Source organism: Scyliorhinus canicula, chromosome 9, assembly GCF_902713615.1.
Source record: "Scyliorhinus canicula chromosome 9, sScyCan1.1, whole genome shotgun sequence".
Lineage (NCBI taxonomy): Eukaryota > Metazoa > Chordata > Chondrichthyes > Carcharhiniformes > Scyliorhinidae > Scyliorhinus > Scyliorhinus canicula.
In genome coordinates, this window is record NC_052154.1 from 47,179,896 (window position 1) to 47,193,398 (window position 13,503).

A 13,503-nucleotide genomic window follows, 5' to 3' on the forward strand; every position below is an offset into this window, starting at 1 on the left:
AATTAAGAAGAAAATACATAATAGGGCAACACAAGGGACACAATGTAAATACGTAGACACCTGCATCGGATGAAGCATACAGGGGTGTAGTATTAACCAGGTGAGTCCATAAGAGGATCATTTAGGAGTCTGGTAACAGCGGGGAAGAAGCTGTTTTTGAATCTGTTTGTGCGTATTCTCAGATTTTTGTATCTCCTGCCCGATGGAAGAAGTTGGAAAAGTGAATAAACCGGGTGGGAGGGGTCTTTGATTATGCTTCCCGCTTTCCCCAGGCAGCAGGAGGTGTAGATGGAGTCAATGGATGAGAGGCAGGTTCGTGTGATGGACTGGGCGGTATTCACGACTCTCTGAAGTTATTTGCGGTCTGGGGCCGAGCAGTTGCCCCAGACCTGGTTGTGTCGACCAGGCTGGGATGTAGCCAGATAGGATGATTTCTATGGTGCATCTGTAAACGTTGGTAAGAGTTAATGTGGACATGTCGAATTTCCATAGTTTCCTGAGGAAGTTTAGGCGCTGTTGCGCTTTCTTGGTGGCAGCGTCGACATGTGTGGACCAGGACTGATTTTTGATGATGTGCACCCTTAGGAATTTGAAGCTGTTAACCATCTCCACCTCTGCCCCGTTGATGCTGACATGGGTGTGTACAGTACTTTGCTTCCTGAAGTCAATGACCAGTTCTTTAGTTTTGCTGGCAATGAGGGATAGATTGTTGTTGTTGCACTGCTCCACTAGGTTCTCTATCTCCCTCCTGTATTCTGACTCGTCCTTATTCGAGATCCGGCCCACTGCGGTTGTGTCGTCAGCAAACTTGTAGATGGAGTTGGAACCAAATTTTGCCACGCAATCGTGTGTGTACAGTGAGTATAGTAGGGGGCTAAGTACGCAGTCTTGCGGGGCCCCGGTATTGAGGACTATTGTGGAGGAGGTGTTGTTGTTTATTCTCACTGATTGTAGTCTGTGGATCAGAAATTCGAGGATCTAGTTGCAGAGTGAGGAGCCAAGTTCTAGGTTTTGGACCTTTGAAATGAGCTTGGCTGGGATTATGGTGTTGTAGGTTTATGCATATGGTGACTAACCTTCACTGAAGGAGGAAATTAAAATGGGAATATAAGGAGATAGGAATGTAACAGATAAAGAAAAAAAGGGAGGCAGGGTAGTAACAATTAGAGAAGCAAATAAGAACTAAGGAATTGAATAAAAGAGAGACAGAGGGTGTAATCTAACACCGCGTGATGCCGGGCGTGTTTCCGAGCGAGTCAGTAAGATTGCGAGAGAGTTCGAAGTCAGGAACCATGACGGCGCTGATTGGTTTCCAATCTAACCGACCAACTCCTGTTGGCAAGATCAGGATCACGTCATGGTATGATGAGAAACCAATAATCGCCAATTATGGTCAATCTCCATCCCATTGACGGGAAGGACCACAGATCTAATGACCTCCCGTGATCTAACCTGCTCCCAGTGAGCAGTCACGCGGGCACCCTTCAGCACATCTGGTGAAAAACGGGAAGTTAGCTCAGTGGCTGCTGTGGGGATTGGAGGAGGTGAGTAGCCATCATGGAAAACAGGCAATCAGTTGAGGGACACCGGGGCTGCTGCCCCAGCATTTGGGATTGTGTGGGAGTTGCGGGACAGACAGGCCCAGTCAGGGGGTGGGGTCGCCCGCCATCAGTGGAGGTCGCCCCTAAACTGGGGGGGGGGTGAGGGGCTCAGCGCCCGCGTTTCCGTCATGCCAAACCCCCAGATGTATGTCCATACCAGGGCCAACTTCAGCTTCTGTCAATCCCAATGAACATCCGTAATTGATTTTCGGTCTCACATCCTATCCAATTCCTTACAAATATCACAGTGTGGATGATATTGTGGATCCCACACCAACTGCACTCGCGGTGGCAGCCAGACTCTGGAGAAGATGGCAGCAGCGTCAACAGAGGATCGAGGCAGCAGCCCATGTGTGGCCCGCCCCATACACTGAGGACCCAGCCGCCCATCAGGGCAGGGAGGGACCCAGAGGGGGAGGCCAGCGATGACCCAAAGTGTACAAGCGTCGTTGGTCATTCAAAGAGATGTCAAGCAGTATGTTCATTATGTCTGGCATGAACAACACATATGTGACAGATCATCTGGGTGGGGTTGGTAGATACGCACCTTTGCGGCACAGGCCAAGCTCAGCCTCAGTGACCGATCTGTCCTTGGCCACTCCCGAAACCTCCAGGGCCTGTTCATCGTAGGGGGTGAGGACTCTGATGTCTGGCAAAATACTGCCCATCTTTACCAGTTTCCATCTGTTGGGGGCTAACTTCTGCGAGGACACCGAGTGCATCGTGGGCCACACTCTCCGAGCGCTGCAGGACGGGGAGGGGCTATAGCGGGGGTCTGGCATGGGCACCGTCCCTGAGCATGGGTGGGGTACGCAGGTGGATGCCAAGCTGTGCTGGAGCACAGGTATTCTGGTTGGGGGCACAATGGTGCTGTACTGAGCTCAGGGCTGTCGAAGGGGAGCAGGCGGTGGTTGAGCTTCTTACGGCACTGGATGGCGGTCCTCCTGGTTACACTCCCTGCTGCACCGAAGCACCTCAGCAATTCCCACCTGAGACTGGAAAAACTTCACAGCGTCTCAGCAAGGAGTACCTGCGTCAGGGACGTCTTCCCCTTTAACCCCCCTCAAGGGAAGAGGGTGTTCCGTCTGGACTGCATCGCATCCAACAGTTGGGCCAAGTCGGAATCTCCAAATCATGGAGTGGATCTGTGCGGCGACATGGCTGTGTGCTGTCTGGGGTTTGCTCTGCAGGATCACTTTAAGAACTGCTCCCGCTCGATTGCAGGGAGCTGCCGAGCGTGGTTCAGGTAAATCAGCTGGTGGGACAGTCATTCCCAGCGTGAAGCCCGTAGGGCATCATTAAGTGCCCAAATTAACCTTAGATACTGGTGACGGCCTCGACAGCTCACCCCTCAGAAAACACCCGGCAGCTCCCACTCACTGGCACACTTAGAAACCTTTCCATTAGAAAATTCCCAGAATATGAATGAGCACAAGAGAGACACATGGGAGTGAAAAGGACTGAGAGGTGCTTGAGAAATTAGTATCCAGATTTCTAAATCCAAACAAAGCTATATCAGATGTTATACCAATGGACACAATTTCCACATTTGTATATGCTGTATTTGTAATTTCCGTGAGTATATATATTATTGTATGGTATCTATTCCTTCTGCTTCTTCGGCCTGAATTTCTAATGGAATCAGACATAAAGCGTGTCCCCAGTCCTGGTCTGCCAGGACAGCAATTTCACACTGGCAGGCCAATGAACGGCCATCCAATATGAAATGCGCTCAGTGAAAGGCTGAACACTTCCAGGAAGGATGGAAAGTGGGACGTTCCCAAGGAAAGGGAGGCTGCGGGCTTGTGTTTCTACTGTCGTCCCTCAGGGGGCAGCCACTGCAGAGCCATCTCCGGGACCTGCTGGTTCGTTAAAAATAAATATCGCTGTCAAAACTTTGCCATGGCTAGGCTGCATAATCAAAAACAGACCCTGACACATTGCTTAATAATATTTCAGCGGTGACATTTCATCCTAACTGGTTTGAGGTTGCAGCTAAAACGTAAAAGTTCAATTGGCCCCTTAATCGCTAAATTGCCTGCTTGCTTCCAAATCTCGTGCACTCCCAGCAACCAAAATATTATGTGAGCAAGTAATGGTGTTGGGTCACATGCCCGATGCCTTCCTGCACGATTTCATGAGCTGCCGGGTCGGGAGCACCCACCCGAACTATGTAAAGGTCTGGCCTTTATGTTTGAAAGGTTGGCCATATTTGGAATTCATATCTAATCAACAATTTCTCTGCTAGAAACCAACACTATTATAAACCTCCAAGATGATGATATGAAATTAGTGTGATGAATCATTTGATTAAGTAAATCTGCTTTGTACAGGCTAATGTGGATATTGTGGCATACTTTACCACACTTTGACATAATTGTACAGCCATAATTTCACTGGAGACTGCATAATCACAGCAGTTAAATATAAAATTCTTTGGTCTCTCTTTTTTATAATTGCAATTCAATTTTATGTATCTGAGAGTTTCACTCAGACAACAAATTGTGCCATGTTAAAATGTGCTAAATATGTGACATATTTATTGTTGGAGGCTCTTATTATCACAGTAGTGCAATGTCAACTTAGATGACATAAAAGGATATGATAAACTATGTCAAATTTTAATGGAACAACTTTGAGATCATAAAGACCAAGTAAGATAACGCAGCAGAATGTTTGGAGTGGTGCAAGTCTTGATAAATATGTATTCTAGCATGATACCACTACAATACATTTCTGTTGCATAAGTACCTGTTTATGAGACTGAGTACAACCAATTGTATTCTCCTTGATTCTCACTGAGAACGTAATAACTAGGGGCACGATCTAATGGCCGGGTCGTGTCTGACTTGGGATGCGACACGGCGGTAAATCCTGCAAACTGGTTCATGCCCACAATAGGCGGGAGCAAAATTTGCATATTTATGTGTGCAGTTAGGCACACTTCAATAATATGTCTCCACCAGCCAGGCGCCATTTCGCACTGGTCTCCACAAGCTGGGGGGCAGGCGATCGGAGGGGCCGGGATGGTCTGCCTCTGGGCAGAGTGGCAACCTGGCACTGCTGATGCCCCAGGGCACCTTGGAAGTGCCCAGGTAGCAATGCCAGGATGGCAGTGCCAAGGTGGCATTTTGCCTGCGCCAGGGATCAAGCCCAAACTGAAAACAGTTTGTAGTAAAAATGTTTATTTTTTTTGCACATCAGAATTATTTCTAGAGAGATGTTCATTTTCATAAATACTGTACTTGCAGGCCTATCTCCACCTGGGTGTAAATAAAAAACTTAAATTGTCAGGAAGACCAAACAGACCCATTGGATGTATTGGAACATCAAAGGTAAGTCTTTCAACATTATCGGGGAAACTATAGAAATTGGGTGTTGCATAAACATCGCCATTTTAATAATGTAAGAGATATATTCCAAAATAATAATGTATTAATGCAGCATGTAGTAGTTAATCTCTGCGGCACTGCAGATCAAACATGATAAACCTTGGTTATAGATCAAGGATAATTGGTCCAAGAAACAATAAGATCATAGATTTGAACAACATTTTTTGTCTTATATTTCAAAACACTCACAACAGAAGTAGAGGTGAAAGATAACTTAGCACGAATGCATTCTATTTTGATTTCTCTCTTTTAATATGAAATAAAAATAACAATAGTGATTACATTGCTTGAAGCAACTATATAAGTATGGTTGAAATAGTAGAGTCTGCATCTGCACAATACATTCTTAGTTTGAGTTAATTTATGGTGCTGCAAATGAACTGAGGGCGGGATTCACCGGCTGTGTCCGCCTGGCGACCAGAGAATCCAGCCCAAGATCAATGGACCTTTCCATTTGTCCGCCTCTCCACCGTGGCATTCTTGCAGCGAGCGAGACAAAAGATTCCAGCCCTCTGTTTGTTACACAATATCAATCATGATATGGAGCCAGAACGTCCGAGGAATGGTCATCACAGCTGGATTATCAATTCACTACTTTTTTCCTACCTTTATTTTGGAGCTGAACCTTCCTCCAACCTTTAGACTTGGACCTGGTGCACGGGCTTTCAGAGCCTTCAGTACAGAGCAGCAGTGTAAGAGGAAAGGAAGCCAAGTCCCCTCTTTGCGGAACTAGCTGCCTTAATGCAGGTAATTGTAAAGATCCCAGCCACTTGAAGAAACCAGAGAGAAGGCAAGTGTGCAAGGTAAATGGGGAGATGGTTGAGTAGTCAGTTGGAGGGGCACTCGGGTGGTCAGTGTGGTTGGGGGGGGGGGTGGGGGGGGGGGGGGGGGGGGGGGGGGGGGGGGGGGGGGGGGGTGTGTAAGGGAGATCGGGTTTTGGGTTGTCAGTGGGTGGGTCGGGTGGTCATTGGTGGGGGGGGTGGGGGTGTTCAGGTGGTTACTGGGGGTCGCTTAAGTGGGGTGGCGTGGTTAGTGAGAGGGTGGCCCCGGTGGTCGTGTGGGGAAAGGTAGAATGAGTCAAGGGGATCGGATGGTCAATGATGGGGAAGAATGGGTTGAAGCATGATGGGTCAGGGCGTTGAGTGGTCTGTGGAGCATTGGGGGGTGTAGGGGTGGTTGGGGGATGGGGTAGTCAGGGGGTGTCGTGAGCGTAGCTGGGGGTGGAGAGATAGTTGGGGGCTAGATGGGATGGGGTATAGTCAGGGACTTGAGCGTAGAGGGGGGTGATGACGTTAAACGGGAATTCAGGAGAGTAGTTGAGGCAGTGGGTGGTTAGTCAGGGTTTCTGGAGAGTAGTCGCGAATGAAGGTAGTCGGTAGGTCGCATGGATAGTCGCTGGGGTGTTGCGGGGATTGGGAGGATAATTTGGGGTGGGGGGGCTGTATTCAGCTGCATGGTGGGTGTAGCCAGGGGAGTCAGAACTATAGATTATCCAGGACTTGAGTGCTTTTAATTGGAGATCGGAAGGTATGGACCATGGTGTTCAATGCTGGCTGCAATATATGTAAGTGTATATTTATACCCAGATAATTAGTGAAGAACATTAAATCATATGAACATCATTAATGAAGACAGTATTTATTATCGATCTGCATGTTAAAACCTTTTTTTCCATGTAATCAAATTTTGTTTTCAAATAGGAGTTATTTTTAAATTCTTTTTTTTTTGCAGCTTTACAGAATTCTGGGAAAGACAGTTGTGTGCTATCCCATTGTGTTTGATTTGAGTGACTTTTACATGGCTCAAGATGTCATGCTGCTGATTGATGACATAAAGGTATTGTCTAAGGAATCATAGAGTCTCAGTTTGTCTTCACCTGAATAAAGTTGAAAGTGAATAGAAAACAAATCTTGTTACAAAAAACACCACAAACACTAATTAATTATTTGACATTGCAACAGCTGATAGTAATAAGTTAAATAATTCAAGTATTTGTGTGCCTATATATAATCCTGAATGTGTTGATTTAACTGCTTTACTTCCAGGAAAAGGAAAAGCAAATAAATAATTTAATAATTTAATTTAAGATTACGTTTCACAGACTTTAAAGTGTTTATGAAGTGTAAGAACACCTGCAACAAAAATAAATAAAATCACTAAAGTAATTCCTATTGACTTTGTATAAAGTCAGCTGGTGGTTTAGCTCCAGACTTGGATGAAAGCAGGAAATTGATACCACGAAGAAAGTCACATTTTAATAATAATTTACATTGCTCCACCCCATATTGTGAACCAGTCCTCACTGTAAACTTTCACAGATTTTCAACAATCAGAATTGTATGATATTGAATTGTATAGGCCAGAAAGATTCCAAAATTCTGGTTTCATTGAGTCACTTTATTTCAACCAAGTGCTGTAGGTGGAATGAGTTTCCATAAGCTAGAAAGAAGGACAGGTGACAATGGTTCCTGTTCCTCATTATTGTTCATTAATTCCTGCTGGAGAGTATGCACATGCGAATGTACGCCTGCAAACCAGGTCCAAGCCATTCCATCCTCTGTCATTAAACTATAGTATGCAGACGATGCTTACATCTTTCTGCATGCACTCAGGGGCCATGTTCCAAGCCATCATCGGTATCTTCACCGAGGCATAGAAGAGCATGGACATTCCCACCACACATGTGGCAAGATCTGATATACTCTGTGAATGGCCAGTTTCCAGGTTCTCACATATCCAAGAGCTTTGAAAAATATTGTTGGTGGCATTTCTAACACAAAAAAATGTAAAGTTTCATAATTTTTACATAAATTTGTATTTTATGCTTCTTATCTCTACTTGGGATAAGGTACTCAGTCCAGTTGAAGAGGTATCCAAAGCACTCTTTATTTTTCAAGAATTCACTGAATACATTTGCACAAAATTAAATCGAAAAATTACAATAAATCAAAATAATACATAAACTTTTCAAAGTACAGCGAAAGGTGGTCTAAGTTTTGAGATAGGGGAGAATAGAAGAAAAAGCTTCAAAATAAACGTAGTCCAGAAAAGGCTACAAAATAAAAGTTATTTCAACAAAGGCTTTAAAATAAAAGTAATTTTCATGGATGCTCCAAGAATCTCAGAAGGCTAAAATTCTTCTAATAATCAGTCTTCCGGATCACAAACTTAGGGAAATTCTTATCTATGGTTTAGCCCTCATTTATTTTCATTGGTCCTAATTCTCAGCTGAGCCCCCCCCCCCCCCCCCCCCCCCCCTCCCGCACAATTTGTTCAGGAAAGTGTCAGTCACTTATTACTCCAAATTAATTATCCTTTCCCTGGCACAGCACTGTACTCACACATTCTGTCCCACGGTCAAACTCTTTGCGTCATGTCTAGTCTCAGCTTATACCATTGTTACTAGATTGTTGCAAATTCTTTTGAATGTACCCTGGTATCTCCTCTTTAAGCATATTTTTATGGTACATCTTTGAAACATTGTCAGAATCTTTAGACAGTCATGGTCAGGATTCAATAGTTTACTCATTTTTTTATAAATCAATTATACTTCTGTAGTCTGTTTTTTTTAACAACACCAGGTTAAAGTCCAACAGGTTTGTTTCAAACACTAGCTTTCGGAGCACTGCTCCTTCCTCAAGTGAAGACTTCTTACTGTGCTCACCCCAGTCCAACGCCGGCATCTCCACATCTTTTTTTAAAGTTGAACAATGCTACAGTTGATTTTCTTAAAGGACTCCCGAAATAATTGTTAGATACAATATGGCATTTCTAACACAAAAAATGGCTAGTAATGTTACATAATTTTTGAGTAAATTTGTTTTTTATGCTTCATGTTACTGTCACAAGCACTTGGCTTGGGGGAGAAGACACGATGCTGGTTGAGAGAATATTCAAATAATAGTCTGAGCAATCTGATGGACACTCTTTTTTTAAATGGTAGCTGTGTTTATTGCCCATGACCTTTTGAGCCTCACAATTTGTATTAGCTGGGTGTTCCACACCTGTCTAATTGTACTTTATGAAAATAAAATTTGACTCATCAGATAAAACAGAACTTTTGTTTAAAAGATGCGGTGCTCACAGTACACCATAGACATGTGTGATGCATAATATTTTTTAAAATGTACATAGTTAATTGTATTGACAATCCTTCCAATGTTACAAGTTGTAGTATTCTTTAATGAGTAATTGTATAAATTGGCGATCAAACTGCCATTTTCTTAATCCACGTTGTCCTCAGAATTTATTACAGTTTACTAAGCAGTATTGGAAGATGAATCGCCGTCCTCTCTTCCTTGTTTTGATCCGTGAAGATAACATAAAGTAAGGATATTTATGTTATAAATGCTTTTTTCTAATTCTTTCCCAAGTATTAAATTACAAAAATAATCTAATTTAATTCATTTTTTTTCCATTTAGAGGAAGTCGACTCAATCCCATTTTGGACATGCTGGCAGCATTTAAGAATGGTAATATTGGAGGAGTGAAAGTGCATGTTGACAGACTTCAGGTACATGGAATCAAAATGTCTTTTATGAACGATATATGCTATTTCCTAAGTGAATAAAAGGCTTGTGCGTATGGGTAACCACATACAATAAGAATTATTAGCTTGATTGATTCAGCCAAAACATTATTGGCAAGTTTGTTGGCAAGAAATGAAAGCAGAAACCAACACAGCAAAGGGACACACCAGTGAGCAAGCCAACTAATCTTATTCATTACGTTAATCTAAAAATTCCTTAACTGGTTTCTTACTTTATCAGAAGATTGTGTTGCATTCAATTTAGTGTGCAAATTCTATCTACATTGTATTCCACCTGTTCGTGCTTTTATAGATCATTGCACATGCAGAAATAAATTTAATAACATATATCTTAGTTTGGCTGTAATTTTTCACCTATTGGTATGAAAATTGCTAAATAGTTCTCAAATCAGTACATTGGTATGGCGATATTACTTGTGCGAGATTGCCACAATGGGGAACCCCATTGGCTGGCTGTGGGAACGGAGAATCCTGCTGCCGCTGTGACGTTTCCCAATACGCGGCTGGCGGGTCCGAGAATTCCGCCCAATGTGTTTTTCAGCTTGGGGAGATGAGGTCATTTCTGAGTGGAACTCAGAAAGGCAGGGAGACAGTGGGCGGGATTCTCCGATCCCCCGTCGGGTCGAAGAGCCCCCAGGGGGCGGCGTGAATCCCGCCCCATCATTCCAACGCCGGCTGCCATATTCTCCGGTTTTCCGGCGGGGGCGGGATTTACGCCACGCCGGTGGGGGCCGTTGACAGCGGTCCCCCGGCAATTCTCCGGACCCCGATGGGTGGCCGTCAGTTCCTGGCCAGTGCCGCCGATGTGAAATGGACATGGTCCCACATCGCGGGACCTGTCTGGTAGGCCGCCTAGTGGAGTCTTTGGGGGGTCGTGGGGGGATCCGGCCCGGTGGGGGGGGTGGCCCACAGTGGCCTGGCCACGATCGGTACCCACCGATCGGGCGGTCCTGTACCGTGGGGGCGCTCCTTCCTGTGGTTGCCACAGCGCCAACCCCTCCGCCGCCGGCCTAGTCCCCGGAAGTGCGGAGGATTCCACAACTTCCGGGTGGTTCGGGCCGTTCTTGGCACCGGCGTCGGGCCATCCCACCAATTGCGGGAGAATCCCGCCCAGTGAGCTTGGAGAACCTTTGAGAGAGAGGGGAGCTGAATTCTGATCGGCCTGACCCTGAACCACAATTCTTTCCAAGTAGGATAGTTTTTTTAAAAAGAGTAATAAAACTTAAAGTAGAGCAGTCTTGTCTGAAGACGAGGAAAAAACTGGAACAAACTAATTGATGCAGCTATTTGAAGACATTCAGCCAGAATCTTCAGGGGATGTAACCGGGGCCTAAATCTGTTCTGTAAAGCAAGTATGCCCTCCTTATTTTTAAGCTGGATTGAGAGCTGTATCTTTCTTTCCTTGTTGTTTAATGGGAAATTGTATAGTAGTGTTAAGAGATAATTACAAGCTGTTCTTTTCATGTGTGAAGTAAAAACAAAATTAATATTGTATTGATAATAAAGTTTTGTTTAAGAAATACCAAGGGCAGTATTCTCCCGCAATTGACGGGATGGCCCGATGCCGGCGGCAAGAACGGCGCAAACCACTCCGGCGTCGGGCCAACCAGAAGTTGTGGAATCCTCCGCACTTCCGGGGGCAAGGCTGGCGCCGGAGGGATTGGCGCCGCGCCAAACAGCGCGAGTGTGCGCATGCGCAGAACCGCCGGCGTGGTTCCACGCATGCGCAGACTGGCCGGCTTGTTTCCTGCGCCTGAGCATGGGGGTTCTCCTCCGCGCCGGTCATGGTGGGTCCTATAGAGGCCGGCGCGGAAGGGAGTGCCCCCACGGTACAGGCCCGCCCGCAGATCGGTGGGCCCCGATCACCGGCCAGGTCACTTGGGTCCCCACCGGAGCCGGATCCCCCCGCGCCCTCCGAGGACTTCAGCAGCCTGTCTACACGCCAGGTCCCGCCGTGATGGACCATGTTCATTTCACTGCGGCGGGACTGGCCAGGAACCGACGGTCGCTCGGCCCTTCGGGGCCCGGGGAATAGCCGGGGGGTGGGGGGTCCGCTACCAATGGCCCCCGACCGGCGTGGCGTGAGCCCGCCCGAAAACCGGCGGCGAATAATACGGCAGCCGGCATCAGAGCTGCGGGGTGGGATTCACCCCCCCCCCCCCCTCGGGATTCTGCGACCGGGGGATGGGGGGGGGTCAGAGAATCCCACCCCAAAGCCGTATATTTCATGAGCGAAACATTCTTTGTGCACAGTCTTAAAATAAACTAAAATATTGGGGTTTTGGCCCAGTATCCTAGCCACTTTGGGGGCCTGGTCTTCAAGTAATATTTGCTTTGTTTGCCCTCCCCAAATGCATTCTTCACACTTTCCAGGATCAATTACATTTGCCACATCTCTGCCCATTCAACAAAACCATTGATACCATTCTAGAGTTGACAGCTATCCTCTTCACTATCAACAACATGGCCAATTTTTGTGTCACCTGCAACTTTCCCAATCATGCCGCCCACATTTAAGCCTAAATCATTAATATATAGAATAAACAGGAAGGGATTCAGTCGAACACCACTAAAAAACGTTTTCCATTCACACAGTATCCATCTGATGTTCGTTTGTGTTATGGGCCAGGGTTTAGAGAACCCCAAAGTGTATCATGGAGTTCACCTGACCCACAATTTTTACTAGATTGTGGTATGGGGAGCACACGGCCCACTCTACAGGTGTGGTACAGCAGAAATGGAAAAGTATTTTTTAAAGCAAAACAATGTTTATTCTATGAAGTCAAGTTAACCTTTTTAAAACATACAGTGAACATTTTAGCAACCATCAATTAAGAAAAAAACTCCCAAAGACTACAACACTAAGTAAACATTTAAGCTTTCCTTTTTAACATCCATATGGCTTGAAAACAAAACCTTTATCAGAAGCATATCAGGTTAAAGTCACTACTGAAAACATTTATAATACTGAATTCACCAAATGATCAAGATATAGTCATTTGATGGCAGAGAGAACAGTGGTACACCTGCTTGGTCTGGCTTCAGCTCCAACACTGAAAACAAAACTGAAACACACCCTGTAGCACACAGCCAAAATTAAAGTAAAAAGCTGACAGACAGCCCAGCTCCACCCACTCTTTGACATCACTGCAGTAATAAAACACTCATTTCTTAAAGGTACTCTCACGACAGATATTTATATACGTACCCATTTATAAACACCCATTTCTTAAATATACTCTGACATAACAGTTTGCAACTGATATCAGCAAGGGCACGATGTAAATGAGACGTGGAACAGATTGAGGTTAGATCCTTGGGGCATTTCACAAATGGCCATTCATGAGCAGGAAGATATGCTATTGAAAGTGATTTGCTGACACCAACTGGTTAGATGATATTGGAAAACAAAATATTGTGGATGCTGGAAATCTGAAATAAGAACAAAAAAGTTGGAAAAACTCAGCAGGTCAGGCAGAATCTGTGGAGAGAGTCAGTTCACATTTCAGATCAAATGACCTTTCATTAGAACTCTGATAATAATGGAACTGGGCAAGTGCACTTCCACGCAGTGGAGGAGAGGAACGTTGGAATGGGTTGGTGTGGTCAACCATGTCAGATGCTGCAACCAAGTCGAGAACGATGCAGAGAGCCCTGTTCACAGCTACGCAGGATGTCACTTGTGACTTTGATAGGAGACTGTTCTGAAACTCTGATACTAATAATCTTTTATTATCACAAGTGAAGTTACTGTGAAAAGCCCCTAGTCGCCACATTCCGGCGCCTGCTCGGGTACGCTGGTACGGGAATTGAACCCACGCTGCTGGCCTTGTTCTGCATTACAAACCAGATATCTAGCCCACTGAGCTAAATCCGGTGGGGGGCAGGAATCCAATTGCTCAGATTCCACTATGTAATTTTCAGAAAGACAAGTGCATACTTGGAAGGCTGCAAGGTCATT

General features: G+C 45.3%; 1 protein-coding gene across 3 annotated transcripts in view; it reads left to right on the forward strand.

Annotated features, from left to right (window-relative positions):
* The window catches only part of phkb (phosphorylase kinase, beta), a 408,331-nt gene that overhangs the window by 306,155 nt on the left and 88,673 nt on the right, over positions 1-13,503 (forward strand). For all 3 annotated transcript variants that reach the window (XM_038806656.1, XM_038806654.1, XM_038806655.1), the window contains 4 exons: positions 4,853-4,936; positions 6,725-6,829; positions 9,237-9,319; positions 9,416-9,506. In XM_038806656.1, the coding sequence (XP_038662584.1) occupies positions 4,853-4,936; positions 6,725-6,829; positions 9,237-9,319; positions 9,416-9,506 (363 nt within the window). The remainder of the gene's footprint in view (positions 1-4,852; positions 4,937-6,724; positions 6,830-9,236; positions 9,320-9,415; positions 9,507-13,503) is intronic.